Consider the following 22,286-nt stretch of genomic DNA (forward strand, 5'->3'; position numbering starts at 1 on the left):
AGGTCCCCGCCCCCCGCCCGTGTCCCCGGCGGGAACCCCCCGCCCGGGGAGCTGCCGGGGCGGCGGTGGCCGCGGGAGAGGCGGGCCTGGCCCTGGCCCTCAACTGGGAAGCTGCTGAGCCCTGAACCTCAAAACTGCAGAAATCTGCAGTGTTTGCACTGAAAACGCCATTATCCCCGAAATATTCCATCGTGCGACCGGTTTTGCAAATGTTTTTATTGGACGTTCGGGCAAGGAAATTGCAATGTTGGTTCATGTTACTGCCCAGGCCTAAACTAAAGAGCTGTGGTTATCATTTAAACGTTTATCATTTAAAGATACAGCAAAATACCTAAAGTGAGATTACCTAACATATTTGTGCCCCCCCCCTTTTCCTTTCCTTTTATTTCGTTAGAAACAGTGTAGTTGTAATCTGCAGGAGTCAGGAAAAAATCTGCAGAGGCAACTTTTCGTTATCAAGAAAAAGCAGCTTTGGAATTACATCTTTAACTTGCTTTGAAAATGCCAGCGTCTCCAGTGCGTTACGCACAGCAGTCTGGTTCAGCCGTGTGCCTGTTCTGTTTCTAAGGAAGCAAACCAGAACCAGCAACCCAGAAACTCAGATCCAAAGATCTGATGCTGCCTCTCTTGAAGTCAGATTAATTTTTGTTAGGATTTAAATATTTTGCTCATATCTATTCAGAGTTTGTTTACTCTCACTGCAATACATTTTTTTCCCCAAAAAAACTTAAAGATATTAGGTGAATATATCAAATATATGTTAATAGATACAGGCAAAAATGTAGCTTCACTTGCTCCAATTTCTATTTAGCAGGTGTAAAAAATGTGCTTTAATTTAAATCTTCCTACTATTAGAAAAAGTACTGACTTACCTCACCAAAGATTTCAAAATTAATCTTGCAAAATCAATGCAAATCTCCAATGCATTAAAATTAGTTTAAGTTACACGGGGAGTTAAATTAGTACCTTGCCAGCATAGGCTATGTTGAGACAATCTGGCAATTAAAACTGTTACATCTTGGACACATCTTGCACTGCTTTCACTGGATTTATTGAAAACAGATTTCATTACAAGGGTACAGCTACTATTGCTGTTCAAGACATAAGAGTCTGTAGTCTGGTCACAGGGTCAGACGTTAACGACAGGACAAGCGGCCACTATCGTTGTGTGTGTAAATTACCAATTTGCATAAGTTTCTGCAGAGTTTGATAGCAAAGATAACTTACTTTTAGCATATCATGGTGACAAAATACAACATTTCTCAGTTGCTGGTGGATACTTTGAGTAAAAGAAAGTCAGCAGTGCAATACACTGTAAATTTCTACAGCAAATAAGAGAGACCAAGAGAGCTCTTAGAGGCTTCCTCCTCCGTGTTTACTGTCCTGAGTATATCTGCCAAAACCCTTGGGATTGCCAGATTAGACTGTGCCTCTCCCTCACTTTGATAAAGGGTACTTCGTCACGATTACATGGGATTGATCACGTATTTCTTAAGTAAGTCAGTGTAACTTTTGACTGCATAAAGAAGACTCATGTTCTGAGTGAATTTGCGTTTTTGCAAAAGACACATGTTGATTGTATGATCTCGGTAGCTACAGCTGAACTGTGTAATGACTGGGTAGCAGCGCTCCCTGACCATGGAATGTAAATTGCAGCTCAGAACTTTCCAAAAACTGATTTACCCTCAAAAAAGCATGTTCCTAACCTTCTAACCAGATGGTTAAACATCTTGTCTCCAGTAGCTTTTTGCTTCCTATTAGAATTCTTAAATAGAGGTGGGATCATGCCACAGACTTTCTCAGTTTCTCAAGATTATATTAATCAGAGGGTTTGCTGCATTGTAAAGATGGAGTAATAATATACTAGGAATCTGGCACTCATGTGCCCTCAGAAAAAGGGGTGTATAGCTGCAGATGTTTGGTTGGCATTCACCTTGAATATTAAGAGAGAGTAAATGATCTGATGTACTGGACATGGCACTATCTCTGAGAAAGTATCTCTTCTCAGATGCCCAAGGGGTTGCATCTGAAGAAAATTAGTATGTTGTGCCTAAAATATTAAACTGGAAAGCAATGAATCTAACTCCAAATGAAAAGTACCCCCTTTGTTTTACAGACCTCTGTGCTGACTTTCTGCATGTTCACAGTTAAACCAGCCAGCTGATGTAAGCAGTGACCGCACTGGAAGCAGCACAGAATGACCGAGCCTGAGAACAGTGGTCCCAGCCTTTGCTCTGCAGGAGGCAAGGCAAGAGGGACTGGCATTTGGACAGCCTCACCACAGACACACAATGGCATCTGTGGTATGTATGATATGTAGGTAGGTATGTATGATATGTAGGTACACATACACACACTATGTGCCATATTTCTATTATGTCTGTGTCACACCAGTTGCTCAGTCAGTCCCATCCTCCGCCCCCATCTTGGAAAAATATGTGAATATATGAAATTCCAGTCTTTATTCTTCGCTTTGGCTAATAGGAAATGGTCTCGGTTTGGGACGTTCATTTCCTGCTAGGACCTGTGTTGATGCACTGTTACATACTGAAGATATGAACCTGGTTTGACTTAATAACTGGCAGCTGCTGCTCTCTGGGAAGAGAATGTTTCTTTTTGGTGACTTTACAGACCTTGTGGCTACAGGATGGTAACAGGTGCTTCACAGGCAGCTTTTGTCCCAGAGAGACACAGAGGCTTATCAGCAAAAGCACATCAGAGTGATACTGTATGAAGAGGGAAGTATGCATCAAACTTGTGCTGTTTTTTCAGGGTAGATTCTCAGATTCTGGACCAGATAGATACACAGTTACATACTTCCCTTCCAATCGTTGGTGGCTTTGAATATTAGACTTTGATTCTGATAGGGAAGAGAAAAAGATGTTGTCACTATCCCTGACAACCTGTAGCTTTATGGATGATGAATGCAACTGCAGCCAGAAGTTATCTATTTGAAGAACTAGTTTTAAAGAACAGAGTATAATGAAGGATATAGTAAGAAACCTTTTTGGTCCACCTTCTTCATGCAGTAATTCAAAAAAATTAGAAAACTAGAAAACTAAAACTTGAAGTCCATCTATTGATTAGCCCAATTTGCACTTTATATATACTTGTGAGTCTTACAGGGGAAAAAAATCTTCAAGATTTGATTACACCACCTCTTTGAATTTGATAGACAAAACACTTGAAAGATTTTTTCTTAACACTGTGCAAAAAAAATTAATTGAAGTCTGTGTGTTAAATCAATTTCACCTAGACTTGACTATTCAGGAACAATTATTTCCTAAACAAAGAGAAACAGCTACCATGCTAACGACTCATTTTGCCACTATATGTTCTAGCTAACTGCCTACTAATTAGTAATGATTAGAAAAGATAATGCATGTAGATAAATGTCTGTGGCTTCATCTGTATTGTTTTTAGGTGAATTAGAGACCTAAACTAAACAGACCACTCCCTATTTGCATAGAACTGTGTAAATATTTCCTATGGAAACCTGAAACCACATGAAACTCAGGTAGTTTCAGTTTGAGAGAAACCAGTTCTGTGTATACAAACAAACACAAATGGTGGATTAGAGAATAAACCATTAAACTTGCAAAACATCTTATCTGTTAAATGTAGGAGTCTCTCAAGATTGTTTGTTTATGTACTTATTTTCAAGGATTTCAGGGACCTGGGGATATTGCTTATAGAAGTTCTGGATTGATAGAAACTTCCAGAATCCATCTTCAGCACAAAATAAAGTGCTTTTGTTGTTGTTACTGTGGTGTTTTATTTATAATATGTTGTGGTTTTAATGAATCTGAGTCTTAAAATGTAAGTTTGAGAAATCAAATTAACATAAGAGTTTATCATGGACAATACTGGGGAAAGGTGCAAAATTAAAATCCAAATCTTGAACACTTAGGTCTTTATTGATGTATACTTACTTGTTCTTATGTGATCACTATAGAGTTTGACTTGCAAAACATGAATTCTATCCACAATATAGATTAATTTTAATGCATTCCTAACATAAACTTCAGTACAGCAACCCAAATCCAGAAAAGTTTGCATATCTCTAGTTAAGCATTCATGCAATATAGAGCAGTTTCTTGCAACTGTGACAAGGTATGATTATGGAAAAGAATAAATACTATATAATCAGTTCCCACTCGTTGTCCCTAAGTGCTTACTTTAACCTGATCTGCCATTTTTCAGTAAACAGATGCTATGAATGTGATACATAATCCCTAATACCCAGAGTTTTCTTGAAGTGTAAGAGCTAGCAGTACCCCGGTGACATATTCCTTATACTGTGGTGACTTAGCACGTAGTTGTCATTTGAAGACAATGTTGTGATATAAGACTCCCCAAATAGAAGCAAAGATACCCCAAAGTTGTCTCTTCAAGTGTGTGGAGGGATAATGCTCTTTTCGTATTTATTACATTCCATAGGGCTGTCAAAAGACTTGTGAAAAATTGGTTGCTTTCCAAAACCACTTTTTGTTCATGAGGACTGGATAAAATGGTTGCTAGTATGCTCTGTGATTCTCTGGATAAAGAAAATGTGGCCATTTATAGTACCTCTGCACAACTCCTACGCACAACTCCTGGCACAGGGCCTTGACCCCCTGCGCCAAGCTCTGCTACCATGCTTCGGTGTGCTACGGCAGGCCTTACGGCGCTCGTGAACCACTGCCAGCCTGCTTCAAGGCGGGTACGCCGGTGGGCAGCGGCGATATAGCGATGTGTTCTGAGAAAGCGGCCAAACCCTGCAATCAGCAACATTACGTTGTAAGCGAAACAAAGATACCAACGGGTCAAAAAGGCTCATCACTGTGTAAGCCATGCTTCAAACATGAAATTCAGAAAATTCCCAAGGAACTTCTAGACCAATTCAGAGAAATGAAGAAGGATTTAAGAAATATAATTAGTCTGAAAAGTGAATCAAGTTGCTCAATTCACCGATATTTTAGCAGAGAGAATGGTATCTTCTGTATTTACTTCCTTTCCCAGAATTTGTAATTAGGTAGGCAATAATATAGTATTACCTTTGATCATTGATTGATACCTTTGAGTTAAAAAAAAAAAGTGAATAGCAGGAAAAATCCTAAAAAGCCAGTAGTAATGTAAATCATGACAGAAAGGGCTGCACAGATCTTGCACTATGCAGCTGTGAAAAATTGTTTTAGCCTTTTGGGTGTTTAGTGACTAAATAATAGACTTTGCAGGCCCAAGAGGAGGAAAAAGCAGTTGGACTATTTGAATCTAAAAATGCAGCGGGAAGGAAAGCGAAGACTCGCACAGCGACTGCTGTGCGCGGCGCTGTTTGAGCAGCCCTCCGCCCACCGCGGCCCGCAGCGCCTTTACCTCGGCGCTGGGACGGTCTTGGCCGGTTTCGGCCGGTTCCGGCCCTGAAGGGAGGCAGCGCCGGCGAGCGCAGGCTCCGCCCCGCCCCCCCACGTGACGCGTGTTTGTCCCGCGCGAGCCGCCGTCGCGGCAAGATGGCGGCGGAGAGCAGCGACAGCGAGGAGGAGGATCTGGTGAGCTACGGCAGCGCTCTGCCGGCGCTGCAGGAGGGTAAGGCGCCCTGCGGCCGGCACGGCTCGGCTTTCCCTCCCCGGGGGGCCGCCCGGGGGCCTCGGCGCTGCGCCGGCTGCCCGGCGCCGGGCGTGCGGCCTGGGCTGCCCCTGCGCTCTCCTGCCTGCGGCTGGGGGCTGCCTGCCTTTCCTTCCCGCAGCGCTCCCGAAGGAGCCGTGCTCGGACGTAGCTGCTCTAGGCACACGGTTGTGGTGGTATGGGCCTGCCCGCCTGCCTCTTCCTGGGGGAAGTGAGCATTGTCCAAGCACCCGTCCGCAGCTCTGGCTTCCACCGCTCCTTTCACACAGTTATTGTTAAAATAGTGCAAGTGTTTATGCCAAAATTGATAGTTCCGATTCCCTTTTGGGCATGTGTGGTCTGATTTCTCAAACAACTGCTTTAGTGACAAAATCTTGCCAGGGTTCTTACATACCTACCTAGAAGTGGCTTTTCCTGTATTTTAAAAACTTTTAGCTCAGTGTCAGGGTTCCTGTATTTCTGTAACCTCCAAACTGGTGTTAGTATTATCCAGTTTAAAAAGCAGATAAATACTAACTGTTATTTTAGAAACTGTACATCTGAGAATAAAGATGGAGGTTTTATTTTTGTTGCTTATAGAAGACTTGAAAGAATGGTAATGCCTCATGAAGACAAGATTGCTGTTGAGTTTCTCAGATATATAGTGATCCTTTTTTCTTGAAATAATGTCTTTTATAATTAATCATCGCAACTAACAAAAGCATAGCAAAAATATGCTTGTTCTAATTTGCAAAGCACTTTAGACACTAATTACATAGCCATAATCTTTGCTGACATTACACACTCACTTTATGAAAATCCCCCTGCTCTTTTTAGTTTACTCTGTCAAAGTGTTAAATGTGGTGCTGCTCATTGTAATAATAAATTATTTCCTGTTTAAAAGTGGTAGATACCATTCAGCTTATTGAACAGCATGCTTGCTGGCTGTAAATGTGTCCTGTCATTAGGAGCTTTGAAGCTTTGTAGAGTCCAGTAGCGTTTATATGTGTATATTTGTCTGTATCTTCTACTGAAGACTTTGCCAAGAGTTGTGCATTGGGCCTGATCCTGGGATTGCCCACCGCTAGGGTTAATGTTTAGTGTTGGGGGTAGCTTTGTTTAAATTAGCAGAGGTGGTGCTTTAAGAAAAGTGTTATGATGAACAGTGATCTAACAGCGACAAACAGTTTCAGTGGACTAATACTCAGAGGAATTGTAGTATTGCATATTACTTTTGTTGATGTTTCCAGTTATGGGATTTTTTTACTCTGAATGTCTGGCTTATTAATAATAATAAAAAAAAGTATAGTTAACTTATGACCCAAATTCTCCTTAATATTGCTTGATAAATATTTAGTATTTTAAACCTTTCTAGTGCTTTGCAAATCACAGAATCACAGAATCACTGAGGTTGGAAGGGACCTCTGGAGATCATCTAGTCCAACCCCCCTGCTCAGCAGGGTCACCTAGAGCACATTGCACAGGATTGCATCCAGGCGCGTTTTGAATATCTCCAGAGAAGGAGACTCCACAACCTCTCTGGGCAACCTGTTCCAGTGCTCTGTCACCCTCACAGTGAAAAAGTTTTTCCTCATGTTAAGATGGAAGTGTCTGTGTTTCAGTTTGTGCCCATTGCCTCACGTCCTGTCGCTCGGCACCACTGAAAAGAGTCTGGTCCCATCCTCTCGACACCCTCCCTTCAGATACTTGTACACATTGATAAGATCCCCTCTCAGTCTTCTCTTCTCCAAGCTAAACAGGCCCAGCTCTCTCAGCCTTTCCTCATAAGAGAGATGCTCCAGTCCCCTAATCATCTTTGTGGCCCTTCGCTGGACTTGCTCCAGTAGTGCCACATCCCTCTTGTACTGGGGAGCCCAGAACTGCACACAGTACTCCAGATGTGGCCTCACCAGGGCTGAGTAGAGGGGGAGAATCACCTCCCTCGACCTGCTGGCAACACTCTTCCTCATGCACCCCAGGATACCATTGGCCTTCTTGGCCACAAGGGCACATTGCTGCCTCATGCTTAACTTGGTGTCCACCAGCACTCCCAGGTCCTTCTCTGCAGAGCTGCTTTCCAGCAGGTCAACCCCCAACCTGTACTGGTGCATGGGGTTATTCCTCCCCAGGTGCAGGACCCTGCACTTGCCTTTGTTGAACTTCATGAGGTTCCTCTCCGCCCACCTCTCCAGCCTGTCCAAGTCTCTCTGAATGGCAGCACAGCCCTCTGGTGTATCGGCCACTCCTCCCAGTTTGGTATCATCAGCAAACTTGCTGAGGGTGCACTCTGTCCCTTCATCCAGGTCATTGATGAAGAAGTTGAACAAGACTGGACCCAGTACTGACTCCTGGGGGACACCGCTAGCTACAGGCCTCCAACTAGACTCTGCGCCGCTGATCACAACTCTCTGAGCTCTGCCATTCAGCCGGTTCTCAATCCACCTCACTGTCCACTCATCCAGCCCACACTTCCTGAGCTTGTCTATGAGGATGCTATGGGAGACAGTGTCAAAAGCCTTGCTGAAGTCTAGGTAGACAACATCCACTGCTCTCCCCTCATCTACCCAGCCAGTCATTCCATCATAGAAGGCTATCAGATTATTATCAAATAATTCTTAAGTGCCACTGATGGAGAGGTGAAATATTGTATACAATGACTAGGTCATTAAGCAGGCAGATAGTTTATGGCTGTTTGACCACAGAAAAAAATGCTGTCAGAAGTAGTTAGGGTTTAGGATTTTGTTTGAACACTTTATGCTTTTGCTCTGGCAGTATGCATTAATAGCACGTACGAATATTTAAAGCAGAATGGAAAGAAGTACACACTGCTGGTGCTTTCCACTTCGAGGTGGCTACTGTTTGAGCCAGTTGTTAATTGGAAGGAAGAAAAGGTTTCTGGAAGAAGTGGAGATTCCATTCTTTATGCGTGTCGTGACTGACTTTCTATGTTGTTTATCTGATTGTAGGTGAACGAATTAAAAAGCCAGTTCCTCTTCAAGAGCAGACTGTTAAAGATGGAAAGGGACGATATCAACGTTTTCATGGAGCATTTACTGGTGGTTTCTCTGCTGGTTACTTCAACACTGTCGGCACAAAGGAAGGTTAGGTATTTTGGGGTCTTCTGGGAAGCATTACTTGATTAGCATAATATAACATTCATGAAAACAAATTAACTGTCATGGAGCAAATTTTCTCTGCTCTTCATTATACTGAAGTTGTTGAAAACATCAACTGTATAGTTGAAACAGTATTGTTCAAGTTATTTCCCCTTGAGTTTTCTGATTGCAGTTTTATAAATGTTCTCTTAAGGTAAGGTTGAAATGTTTGAGTTGTTTTCAAATATTACATTGACATTTACTATACCTCACTTTGGTATTTGCTTTCTTTAAAGGATGGACTCCTTCAAGTTTTATATCATCACGGCAGAAGAGAGCAGACAAAACCATTCTTGGGCCGGAAGACTTCATGGATGAAGAGGTAAGTTTAGAAAGGAATACAAATCTTTTGGAAATAGTTGCCATGACTAAGGTTTGACTCTTCTTGATACAATGAAATCTATCTGAGAACTTAAAATAGTGAAAACTGAAGTAACTTTAGATTACATCTCGTATGCAGTGTTATACTCCTGGATCCAATGGGGCGTTTCCTAGGTTTACTTAGGAAGCTCCTGTAATCTCTATTTTAAACAAAACAAAACTCTCAAACAAACAAACAAACCCACCCTTCAATTTCTCTATCGGGAAATACAAATCAAAAAGAGATGTTTGAAGTTGTTTAAAATACAACTCCCTTTCAAGTTACTGAAAATGCAACCATATAAATGGCTTGAAAAATTTAGCCACTATGAAGGTCATATCCTGTCTTCTTTCCTTTAACACTATTGTAAGTGTGCATTTGAGGAAAAAATATTTTTAATCAAAATTTTTCCATTTTGTATGTATTTTCCAGGATCTTAGTGAATTTGGGATAGCACCAAAAGATATTACAACTACAGATGATTTTGCATCCAAAGCCAAAGATAGAATAAAAGAGAAAGCTAGACAAATTGCAGGAGTAGTTGCTGCCATTCCAGGAACAACTGCCTTTGATGATTTAATAGGACCATCAAAGTAAGTAAATTAAAATAAAAACTAACCAAGCAATTCCTCTCCTTTAGAGGTGTTGTGGTAAGAAAAGGAGTGTTTTGCTACAGTAATTTTTGTATGTGCAGGCTTGTGCCAGGTAAACACGTACAAAGCGGGATGTAGTATATACAAAAATGCTGATATGTTCAGATTTGCTTTTTAAAAAGTGTGCTATGAAAGCATAATCTCAAGTGATATGAATGTGCATTATTTCTCAAGGAATATTAAACGTGTGTATTTGAGGTAATTTCTTTTGTTATTTTGTTTTCTTCTTAGAATAACAATTGGGGTTGAACTGTTGAGAAAAATGGGCTGGAAAGAAGGACAAGGAATTGGACCTCGAATCAAAAGAAAGCCTCTTAGGCAGAAACCTGGTATGTTCAGAAAACTTCCTGAAATGAGTAATGGAAAGTGCTTTCACAGACCTATTAAGAGGTTCACTTTAAAACCTCCTTTTTAAACTCCTTTTATTTGATCTGTTTCTTTAATCTAAGAGGAATTGAATAAAGAATTATAATTTAGTATAATGCTGTTATGTCTTTTACAGATCCTCAAGTGAAAGTATATGGTTGTGCATTACCACCTGGACTGTCCGAGGGTTCTGAGGTATTGTACAGGCAAAAATTATTTGTTGATTCAAAATTAAAAAGTGTATTAACACACACAAGTAAAATTTCTTTTTTTAATGTTTTAAAACAATTTTTAAACACACAGCTTTACTTATTTTTTAAGTATTCATAAAAATTTATGATGCTTACTGTGAAAAAGGATTAATGTATCTAAATTTAGCCTTTTGCTAGCTAGACACATGTAATTTATACATAATTTCATACATGTTTTAGGGAATATAAACTTGCCTAGTCTCATATTAACTACATATTGTAGAAACTCAAATACAAACCCCTTTTATATAGAGATATTTATTGTTACGTACTTCTGCCTTGTATAAGGATGAAGAGGATGAATACCAGCCAGAGAACGTGACGTTTGCACCGAAAGATGTAATGCCTGTAGATTTGACTCCAAAAGAGGATGTCCATGGACTTGGCTATAAGGGTTTGGACCCCACACAAGCTTTGTTTGGTATATCTGGAAGAGAACACCTTAATCTTTTCACAGGTGGTTCTGAAAAGACAAGTGATCTACTTGGTGATCTGAGACATAGTAAGGGAAGAAAACTAGGTATCACAGGCCAGGTAAAGAGATTATTTAATGTATATTATTAGTAGTGTAATAAATCTCAATAAATTTCTGTTTTCTTCTGTGGAAGGCACTGAGACATGGTAGAGTTATTGTAGGAAACTTCAAGTGCTTTGAGATTGGGGTTAGGAGTCTACCTTTTTTCTGTGGTTTAACTTGCTTAATAAGAAGATGTGGACAAATCCTTAGAAGTCTTAAATGTCTAAATTTTATCAACATCATTAAAGGGAAATGTAAAAACATCTCATTGAATAATTGGCCTGAGAAAATTCTTTTTATTTTGCTCACAGAAAGTTGATATTCTATATGCATTTAGCTTAAATATTTTTTTCTCTCAATTTTATTGAATCTTTCCAGTAATGTTGAATCTGTTGGTTAGAGAGGCTTTGTTGCTCTCCATTATATTTATACTTCTTATGTAGAAGGAGCACTGTCAATTTATATAATTTTGGGAATTGTACTTAATACTCATGCCAGATTTCTTAGAGAATTTACCTGCTCTTAGTCAGAATGCAAGTTTTGTTGTGTGGAATTAGGCTGTCGTTCTCACCCTGTGCAGACCAAGCACTATCATCAGTGTTTGGTCTGTACAGTGTCATCAGACCACTGGCCCTCCCTGCCTGGGGAGTGAAATGTGTTTGCCTCCTCCCCCCCCCCCCGTTGTTAGCACTTGTTTTCTGTGAAACAGTAAATTGTTCCCAGTATGTGTGTATATATATATAGCTATATCTATATAGAGAGAGAGGGAGAGATACACACATATAGGTGCATTGTGACATGTGACTTAAAGGTGGTATTTTTAGGTTTTGAATTCTCATTATTTGAAATATATTTTAGGCTTTTGGTGTAGGAGCTTTAGAGGAGGAAGATGATGATATTTATGCAACTGAAACATTGTCAAAATATGATACAATTTTAAAAGATGAGGAACCTGGAGATGGTTTATATGGTTGGACAGCGCCGAAGCAGTATAAATCCAAAAAAAGTAAGTAAGTAAATCCAAAAAAAGTAAGTAAGTTCTATCTGGAGTTGAAAAAATATCGTATAACTGTAGTCTGTTTTCCAAACCTTTTAATTTTAAATCAACTGGTGTTTTCCAGCCCTGTTATCTAATAACCTAGTCTTCTTTCTATATTGATGTGTCCAAGTCTTGAAAATAATTTTTTATGTTCTCCACTAATTCCAATTTAGAGTAAATCCCAAATTTGTATTTTAAAGAGGACAATGTGTGTTGCTTTGTGAGGTGTAGCATTCAGTCCCAGTGACAGGAATAGAAAGATAATTTTGAGTAATAGCTACAGAATAAGTCCCAATATTTGCAAAGAAGTTTTTAGATATAATTACATATTTTCAAACAATAACATTTGTACATTTTATCTTGATGTCGTGTCATTTTTAGTGCCACTTTTAAGTACATGAAATACTTCTGTGATTTCTAGAGTATTTGTTGATGTTAGTTGTGCACAGCTAATGGTACTTATTATGTTAGCCATGCACAATAGTGGCACTCTTGTCTAACCATTAGTGATGTTCATCTTATAGCATTCTCTCTGGTAGTAGTTTTTAGCTGTATAATGCTAATCCAAATCCAGATCCCTTCAATTTAAATGAAAGGCAATGAAGATAAACATATACAATTAAGCCACTTGAAATATAATGGGAAATGGGAAATATTTGGGGAGGGGGAAGCTTTTTGCCAAACATACATCTTTTGAATATTGACCAGCTCTGTAATTTTTTTCTAGGGTTTGAAACAGAAGTTAAATATATAGGCAAAATCTTGGATGGTTTTTCCTTGGCATCAAAGTCATCAGCTCCAAGCAAGGTAAGCTGATGTTGACATTCTTGTAGTAAGAGTCACATCTGCAAGAAAGAAATCTCAAAAGCAAATTGACATGTAAGCTGTATGGATTTTATTGGTTTTAATGCTTTTTTGTGTTTTAGAAATAAAAGTGCTAGTTAGTGATAAAGATTGCTGAATAATCAAAAAACCCTGTTGCAGGCTATTTAAAACAAACGTTAAATTTGTTGGACTAGTGAATGAACTTTAACTTTCCCATGTGCTGGCTTTAAGCAAATACTTTCCACACTGTCCACTGTTACTTGGCATAAGGTTGGAGGATTGGTTTGATTTACCTTTGAAATGAAAAATGTACATATTCTGCTTATAGATATTCAGATGTAACATCCAATGTTCTGCAATAATCAGGCCGCATGTTTCATCCAGTTCACTGTTTTGATGATGTTGTTAGCCCTATTCTTAGAACTGCATCTTGCATACCATATATATTTGCATAAATTAGAATGAGATAGCATAGAATTGCGTGATACTCCTTTTTTGAATGAAGAGAGAGGAAGAAAATTTGTATGGTATATAAAAATGCATAGCATAGGAAGCATTGGGATAACTTTCACAGTAACAGCTTGAATGAAGCATGTGGAGGGGGAGAAGGATTTTGAAAGACATTAAAATACGTTAAGCATAGGGGAAGTACTCAAAAGTCCAATTAATTTACTAAATCTTACATGACTTCTGTTTTTAAAAAAATTAATAGGCAATATCCAGAACATTTTCTCAAATAAAAGCCATGCATGTTCAAAGACTTGCTAATTTTTGCTGCTGCTTGATGCACATATTTTTCCTGTTTCTCATAATTTTTATGTATTGACGATGTAACATTTTGTTCCCCAAATTTGTATTACAATGCCACTGACTTGCTGACTCAGTCTAAAAGGCACAGTAGCTTGTAATATCATTTTCTATTATTAAGTTATGTAAATTGAGCAATTTTTAGATTGGGTGACCTTTTCTGAAAGCATGAAACAGTATTGGTATGTCTAAGAAGATTAACTCTTTTACACAGGGAAGGAAATGTGATGTGTAATTGTTAAATACAAAGTTGCATCTCTCTTAGTATTTTTGTATTTGTTTTGTTGTTTGTTTTGTTTTGTTTTCCCCTGGAAGACTTATCCACCACCTGACCTGCCACGAGATTACAGGCCGGTCCATTACTTTCGACCTGTGATAGCAGCTGGAAATGAAAACTACCATTTACGGAAGGCATTAGAGCAATCGACTGGAAAACTTAAGAATGACACAACACAACAAAGCAGGCATACGCTGAACGCCTCTCAGAGGAGGGACCGACTAGGAGAAACTGTTCTAAAAGGTACTGATATTTGTGACCCTACCTTTGCTTCTGTTTCAGACCCTCAGTTTGTTTTGTATAAGACTTTTATAATTTTAGTCTAGACTTGACCACTGTTTTTCAATTTAAAAATATTCAATCTAATCAGTCAAGCTAGAGTACTTTGACATGGTCCAATTTCATTTCTACACGTCAATTATTGACATATCTGCCTACATTTTCATTTATGATTATTCATCTTTGTAATTATGTTGTTTATGGTTGTTTAGGAGTATTTTCTCCAAATGTATATGCATAGTGGTAGGCTTCTTTTGTCCTCCCCTGAAGTGGCAGAAATATTTGTATTAATTTTTCATTTCTATTTATTTATTACTGCTTTCTTTTGGTTTTAGGTCCCGCTCCTTCTGTTTTGGAGTATCTGTCTGAGAAAGACAGAGAAAGACTGAAAGAAGTGAAACAAGCATCTGAACAACAAATGAAAGTAAAAATGTTGCCTCAACAGTCACAAAATAGATTCCAGCCAACCTCTGCAAATGATGCTCCTCACAAGTGGCAAATGTTTTTGGGGGGTCAGTTAGCAAATGCTGGTTCTAGTGACTTCAAACCATTTGCAAGAAATCCAGAAAAACAAAAAAGATACGAAAGTTTTGTGCAGAGTCTTAAACAAGGACAAAAAGGTAACTAAAAAGATGAATCCTCACATTTTTAACCTTCTCTGGAAAAAAAAATTTGTTTTTGTTTCTTTATTCTCGTTTTTTGTCCTATTCCATTTTATGTTCAGTATGAGTGCTGTTCTTGAAAATATCTATCTTGTGTTTGGCAAATACTATCGTTCTTACTGTATTGAAAAATTACCTCCACTTATCAAGGAATAATCCAGCTGAGATTAATACTGTACCTAAACTAAATACTCATTAAATACTTGCAGGGATGTTTGCTTTTTATGTTATTTTTGCTTGAAAGAATCTCAGTGATTTGTATCTGCATGAGACTTAAGTAAGCTTTAAGCTCTGCTAGGCATTTCTCTCCTTAATTTACAGCAGATATGTTGGAGCATTATTTAGACCCGAGTATGACAGAATGGGAGCGAGGAAGAGAACAAGAGGAGTTCTTCCGTGCAGCAATGTTCTACAAATCTTCAAACTCAACACTGTCATCCAGGTTTACCCGGGCTAAATATGAAGATGATGTTGATAAAGTGGAAGTTCCTCGGGACCAAGAGGTATTTGCTGTTACAATCTTTCAGTTCATTGGAACTGCAGTTGCTGTTCTAATCCTGACTTTCAAAATCCTTTAAAACTCCTTTGTAGGTGTAGTGTCAATGTTGTGTTCCCTTCTGTCTAGTAAACCTTTGAAAAAGATCATTGCATACAAAAGCAGTGGTTTGTTAATTAGACTTAAACATTTGTGCTTGTCCCTTTCTCAGTATTACAACAGTAATACTCAATTCAGTAAGTTATTACTCATCTAGCAGGTGTAAATGCTTGACTTTTTTCAGAATGATATTGATGACAAGGAATCTGCTGTGAAGATGAAGATGTTTGGCAAACTCACAAGAGACAAGTTCGAATGGCACCCTGAAAAGTTATTGTGTAAAAGATTTAACGTTCCTGATCCATACCCTGAGTAAGATAATTGATTAAAAGATACAAATATAAAAAAAATACAAATATTTTTAAATGCTTTTTGAAAATTCCAGCAGTTTTAATATGTTTATGGAAAACTTGGGTTGGTTTTTTTTTTTTAATCTTTTTTTGTAATAACAGATGTAACATAGTACCTGCTAATGCTTTAATTGGCCTCATTAAACATGGTGAAATCACCCCTGTCAAAATAGTATGCATTTTAAGGAGTGCTATAAGTGTTTAAGCTTGTGGTAGATAATTTGAGGCCTTATTTTCCTGTGTTGAAAACAATAATCAACAAACATTTTTTTCCCCTCTAGTTCTTCCATTGTTGGGTTACCAAAAGTGAAACGAGACAAGTATTCTGTATTCAATTTCCTAACCCTGCCTGAGGCCACCACATCCGTAACTCAAGCAACAAATGAAAGAATTCAACAGAATAACAATCTCAACAGTAAGTTGGTCATTATTTTATTCATGTAACTATAAGAGTTAATGGTATAGAAAACACTGTAGTCTTTGTCATGGAGAATGAACTTACCTACCTGATTTTTTCATTAAAAAGGGCAAAAAATTAAAAAGTAAATTCAGTGACCTAAAAACTGAAGTCTGTAAGATTATGCTAATTTCTTCCACCTGAAATATCTTTATAGGTTAGCAATTCAGTTAAAAGGATTTGAGAAGTGTCAAACCATACTGAAGCAGCAGAGTAATTTAAAATCATCCTTAGGTTATGAAATGCAGTATAATTTAGCATGCAACTGATTTGAATGTTTGAAACTTTTTTTAGAACCAAAGAAACCTTCAAGATGGGATGTATCAGATAAAGAGAAAGAGAAAAAAGATTCTATCAGTGAATTCATTAGTCTTGCTAGATCAAAAGTTGATATTCAGCAGCAGCCACCAGTACCGATGACAGAAGAATGTGGAACTGAGACAAATGAAACTCTTCCCAGTGAGGTGGGTACATGGCTGTGTTTGAACTTGAAGGGAAACGGCTTCAGATTTTGTTAACCTTGAACTAATGTTGGGTAGCGTATGAACTGAGTTAATAAAGATTGGTTTACGGAAGGATCAACTCAGGATGAGCAAAGAGAAGGTGGAATTTGCACTTAAGAATTGTGACATTTGTAACTGTGAGGGGTATAACTGTACAGCATGCAAGCATAGCAAGTATGGCTAGAAGGAGCAGCTTAAGGAAAGATAAAATGTAGCTCAGGACTCTGGGGGTTAAATTCAGTCCCTTAGAGCCACTGAGCTCACAGACACAGAATATATATCTTTTTCTCTTCCAAATGGAGGAGGATGCATACTTTGTGGAGAAGGGTGTGGGTTTTTTTTTTTTTTTTTTCATTTTGCTTAAATTCACCTTTAGCAGTGTATAATTGAAGTGAATGAACTTAATGAATTAGAATTTATAGTATCTTGTATTCTCAGCAGTGTGTAGAGCACAAAGTGCAGTACTCTTTACACAAAAATGACTTTGTTTAGTGGTGTCTCAAGGTTTTACTATTTTGGGCTAACAGTTCTAAGTTTGTTTACTTCATATCTATTGTGATATTTGATAGTTTCGTAAATACATGACAGCATGTTTGAAGGTATGTTATTACTTAACCTACTGGAGAGAGATTCTTTAGAGTTTCTTTAGTGTTGAAATATTATTTATGATGTTGTTTTGTAGACAGCTAATGAAGACAAGGATCAGGAAGAAAGCAGACCGTCCATGGACTTATTTAAGGCCATCTTTGTGAGCTCCTCAGATGAAAAATCATCTTCCTCTGAGGACGAGAGTGATGAAGAGCATCAGCCAACTGTTTCTGTAATAAATTCAGAAACTAACAAGCAGGTTGATCTACCAGATAGTTCCTCATCTAATGTACAAGGTAGTACTTAATGGATGTTTGTTTTCATAAATGTATTGAAAAAATATTATTTATGAGTCGATAGTAGTTTTATAAGAAGTTCAAGTACTCTTACACTAGCAGAACAGTATGGGACTGGCAGGATCATAGTTGTCTAGCCCCACCAGTGCCAGATGAGCTGAACATGTAGAAATTCTGAATAATGCAGCACTGAGTAACACCTTGCATGTTGCAGCATTATTTATATTGCTGTGAGTCTTGCATAGGTTTTACAAGCAAGCTGCCCTATGGAATTTGCTTGATAAACTGGGAGGGGGAACAACACATGCAACGTTGAAGCATCCTTCACAGAAAAATACAGGAGAACTTTTACTCCTGTAATAAGTCATAAGGTACATGATAAATTACAGTTCTCTTGTGGATATTTGCAAGTTTAGAAGTAAATACATTGCCTTTATTTGATGGGTAAATTCACTTTCTAAATATTGACATTCCAGGAAAACGTAATATTGAAATAATTTTGATAAGTCATCAGTAAGTTGCATTTTATTTGTATTCCAATTATAATAATTGCCAGAATACTTCTACAGGAGAGGGAGAAGACCAATCTTTTGGCTGTAACAAGTTCTCATGTTTTCAGGATGTCATTAAATTAACAAAACATACCTTATACTTAGTACATTACAGTGGAAATACTTTGTCCACTTATTGTCATGCTTGATTCTGTTAACATCTAATTTTTAGTGTTTATTAACTTTGTAGATTTTGTGGAGTTTGTCATTAATGTGAAATAACAGAGAAGTAGCACTACATTACTAAATGAAGGCAAGCTCATGCACCAATACTAACTAAATTGTAATTGTAGAGTAAAAAGGTCAATTTTGATTAAGGGAAAAAGAAAAAAGGTAATATGTTGAAATGTTTGGGGATGTCAACTAGCCAGATGGCCAGAGAAGTCCATAGAGAGATAGGAAGTTGATCTATTTGCTTTTTTAAAGGTTTTTAGAAAGTCCACTTTAACTTTCTTCAGCACTTCTTGGAAGAAGTGTTACCTTATCTTCCTTTTAAATAAAGAAGTTTTTGTTATTTGATAGAGAATGTGACTGCTACAACTGAGCCTGGCCTTCCTTTGCTGCCTGCTTCAAAGGAGGAACTGGATGTGGCAGAGGAATTTGGACCAAGGTTGCCTCCAGCTTTCTCTTCTGGTAGGTCCCACAGACTTTTAGTGTATAAATTCTGTATGTTGAAGGTGTATGCAAGATGCATGATATTTTTCTTTAAAAAAACATTTGTGAATACTTAATTTACCTCTTAAATGCCTGTGCTATGTCAAACTAGCACTGGCAAAAGCTTTGTTACCATGCTGAGATCTGCTAGCAGGGACCTCTGCCTGTGTAGCAACTTTGATGCAGCTCTACACTGGCGCTGTTAATAAACTGTAATGTTGTAGGACCAGCATTGCTGCTTTTTGTTTTGTTTTGTTTTTTTAATACAGGTTGCGAAGGTATTTAATTGGAGTAGGAAAGTTGCAGTGTGGAGATTTAGACATTCTGTTTCTATTTGAAGGCTAAGATTTGTAAAACTCCCTATTGGTTTAAAATTTATATGAAATTTAATATTATAGTTACCTTTATTTTGTCATGTTTTTAGTTTCTGCATTTGCTTTGTGCTTTAGGCCCTATTCAGCAACAAGGACCGCTAGTGCCAGCAAGTTTTCCTGGACCTAGTAGGAAAGAAAAACATAAAAAGAACAGAGAAAAACACAGGACTAAGAGAGACCACAAACATAAAAAGGAAAAGGTATTTGTATGTTGAATTTATATGCTGAAGATGTGAGGCATATTCTGAAAACTGCATATAGTTCATGGCTTGTAGATATACAAATAATCAAATTTTTGTTTGGGGGGTTGAGCATTTGGGATGAGCTGTATGGTTTTGTTTTTTATTTTTTAACTCAGGCTAAGTAGTGATAGAGGTGTCATTGTTAGCATTTTGTCTCAGTTAAGTTTACACTGAAATCAGCTTTTCAGGATTTGTTGTTTCTTTTTTGTGTTGTTGCCTTTCAGAATTACCCAAATCTTTCAAAATGAAAAAGTAATATAATAAGGGACTTTTTTCTTTTTGCAGAAAAAGAAACAGAAGAAACACAAAAACAAAGGAAAACATAAGAATAAAAAATCAGAAAAAGAGAGCAGCTCAGACACTGAAGACAGCAGCGACAGCCTTAGTGATATGGATACCACAGGCTTGTCACCCAAAGAGCTTCTAAGAAGGTAAACAGAAAATTTACTGAAACGCTCACAAATTTTGCAGTGGATAACTAGAACTTCATTTATATGAATTGTCATTCCAGTGAACCTATTTGCAACAAATACGGATCATCTCTTTATGTGTATAAAATACTGCTCGGTTTGTTTAATCAGGTTAGGACAGGTTACAAATATTACGCATCTTAAGCCCTATAATTAATTTTAAGGATAGAAATCTTGTGTGGTAAAGGGCACTGAATACACAACTCTGTACGTATAAGTTAATACAGGTTATTGTTACAGGTAACTGAAATTTTTGAAGGTATTTTGAATGGGAATTAAAAATTGAACAAGTGCAGATGGTGGTATTTCCATTACTTTGTCTATTCCTCCTTACTTGGAAACTTTTGGAAGCAGTATTGTCTGCTTCAGAATGTTTTGAATCTGCTTCAGTCTGTTGATAATCAGCAAAAGACCCAGTTCAGATAGATACATTGTGCTGCATTGATGTTTAAAATAAATCTGTGCTTGAGCAAGAAGCAATGCAGCAAAAGAACAATGCTGGAGTTACGTGCATTCCTGCTAAATTCAGACTGTGCCCTTACATTTTGATAAGCTAGTGACTTGAACATAGTTCTAGTGCAGATGTGAAAATCGGAGCACTTCATTTTGCTCACGCACTTGAAATAAAATACAAACAAAAGTTGATTGGTAGTACATACCACAGTCAACTTAAAACACATTCCAAGTAGAACAGTCACTGCCTTGGCTTCTGCTGAACCTCTCTTACTAGCTGAAGGAGGGGTCTCAACATATTTGTTGAGGTATCACATCCAGCTGTCCTTTGGCAAAATCATTGTGATCTGCCTGTTTAGTGGTTTGGGTTGGTACAAATAGGAAAAGTTGGCCTTCCAGAGGACTCTGTCTCCTATTCCATTGAAATTGAACTTGTTATGTATTTGTGCTTTCTTGCTTAAAAAGCAAACTACTTCTCTACTTAGCAAACTACAAAGCTTATAACTAAATATGTTGTTTTGCATTTTGCACAGAATAGCTAGACTTCTTTTTACAAGATGATATTTTCTAAGCCATTGGGTTTGCCTGTCTTTTTTTTGCATCTCTGAGACAAAATGTGGTTACCTCAGATTAAGGTTTAAACTGCTCAAGTAGTAACTAAGTATTTGTGATGTTGTATGTAATTCTTCAGTTTGACCTCTTTCTTTTTGTCTCCCTCTTAGACTGAAAGAACTTCAGCATTGAAGAGGTAGCTTGCTTTCCTCAGTGGTGTGTGACTTTATCTCAAATTTTGATCTCCTCTGTGACGGTTGATCAATAATGTATTGTATACTTCAAAGTGCTGTGGATACTGTATTCATATTGAATTTGTTTGAAAGTACAAGTGTGTTCATTTTGAGATGCTTCATAAATTCAAAATTTATGGATTATGGACTGTTGAAAAGACGTCTTGTGCAGTATACTGCAGTATACTCTGAAATACTGCAGGCTCTGTTTTAATTAAAATTAAACTTAAGATATTTTAATAAACTAAGTATTACCAGTCACTTTTTGTGCAGTAAGTCACTGACTAAGAGCTCTAAAAAGTTGGTGAGTAAAGTAGATTTCAATTCTGAATTAAGTTAGGAAATTAAAAACTAAAACAATGTAAAATTTGTATGGGTGCATATATCTTTCAGTTTTGAATGTGTCTCTACTGCAGAAATTCATATTGCCATTTTCCAGGCTCTGGCTGTATGTGGATTTTTTTTTATCTTTCTTCTAATTGTATATAGCACTTGTCATAGCAGATCTAAATAAATAAACAGTCACTTTGACACAAGTTAAATTATTAAGGCTAATATACTAAAAGATTAGTACTGTAACTTGCATTATTGTGTAGTTGTATGCAGTTAGAATGAAAACTTGGTGTGCTTATACCATGTGTGTTTTATGCCGTACATTTAAAGGGCACTTGTCACCTTGCAGAGTTATTTAATACAAGCCCTGAGCTACTGGGGACCTGCTGGTTGAAGGAGCCGGCCCTCTTCCACAGCGCTCGCCCCCTTTTCCCCAGCAGTGTGGGGAGCCCAAAGGACTCTTCCTGCTCACGGTGCTGAACACCAGCCCTCGCCCGAAACCCACGCTGTAGGCGGCGGCTCGCCGGGGGCTGGCAGGGTGCTGTGACAGCTCCTGCTTTGGGACTGCAAGGGAGACGCGGCAAGGAAGCCTGGGGACTGCAAGGGAGACGCGGCAAGGAAGCCTGTGGTCTGAAGTGCCCCCTTCAGCGCGGGAGGGGGGGATCGGAAATAACTTTAGGGTTGATGGTGTCTGTTATGGGGAGAAAGCAGCTGTAGCTGGACTGAGCTGTAGCTGCTGCCGGCTGGCTTCGGGTTCAGGTGCAGTTTAAAGGGTGTGTAGGGCCGAGTGCTAAGGCCAGCACAGCGCCGTGGGGGAGTAGTGCCCAGGCCGCTGCCGCTGCCGCCTGAGGGAGCGGGGC

The 22,286-nt window shown here is 38.3% G+C and overlaps 1 protein-coding gene across 2 annotated transcripts; it reads left to right on the forward strand.

Moving 5' to 3' along the window:
• The first annotated feature begins 5,458 nt into the window (after positions 1-5,458).
• On the forward strand, positions 5,459-21,629 carry GPATCH1 (G-patch domain containing 1). 2 transcript variants are annotated; one of them, XM_026058973.1, is made up of 20 exons: positions 5,459-5,565; positions 8,550-8,684; positions 8,975-9,060; positions 9,532-9,692; positions 9,984-10,081; positions 10,255-10,313; positions 10,658-10,903; positions 11,745-11,892; positions 12,653-12,732; positions 13,873-14,077; positions 14,449-14,733; positions 15,097-15,278; positions 15,555-15,682; positions 16,002-16,135; positions 16,472-16,641; positions 17,363-17,564; positions 18,638-18,748; positions 19,219-19,343; positions 19,671-19,816; positions 21,031-21,629. In XM_026058973.1, the coding sequence occupies exons 1-20, from the start codon at positions 5,490-5,492 to the stop codon at positions 21,050-21,052; spliced, it is 2,799 nt and encodes a 932-aa protein (XP_025914758.1). In that variant the 5' UTR covers positions 5,459-5,489; the 3' UTR covers positions 21,053-21,629. The 2 variants fall into 2 exon arrangements, with proteins under 2 accessions (XP_025914758.1, XP_025914762.1); XM_026058977.1 differs by having other exon boundaries at positions 15,100-15,278.
• Positions 21,630-22,286: the final 657 nt, after the last annotated feature.

This window comes from Apteryx rowi, unplaced genomic scaffold (assembly GCF_003343035.1).
Source record: "Apteryx rowi isolate R43461 unplaced genomic scaffold, aptRow1 scaffold_1, whole genome shotgun sequence".
In the NCBI taxonomy this organism is placed as follows: domain Eukaryota; kingdom Metazoa; phylum Chordata; class Aves; order Apterygiformes; family Apterygidae; genus Apteryx; species Apteryx rowi.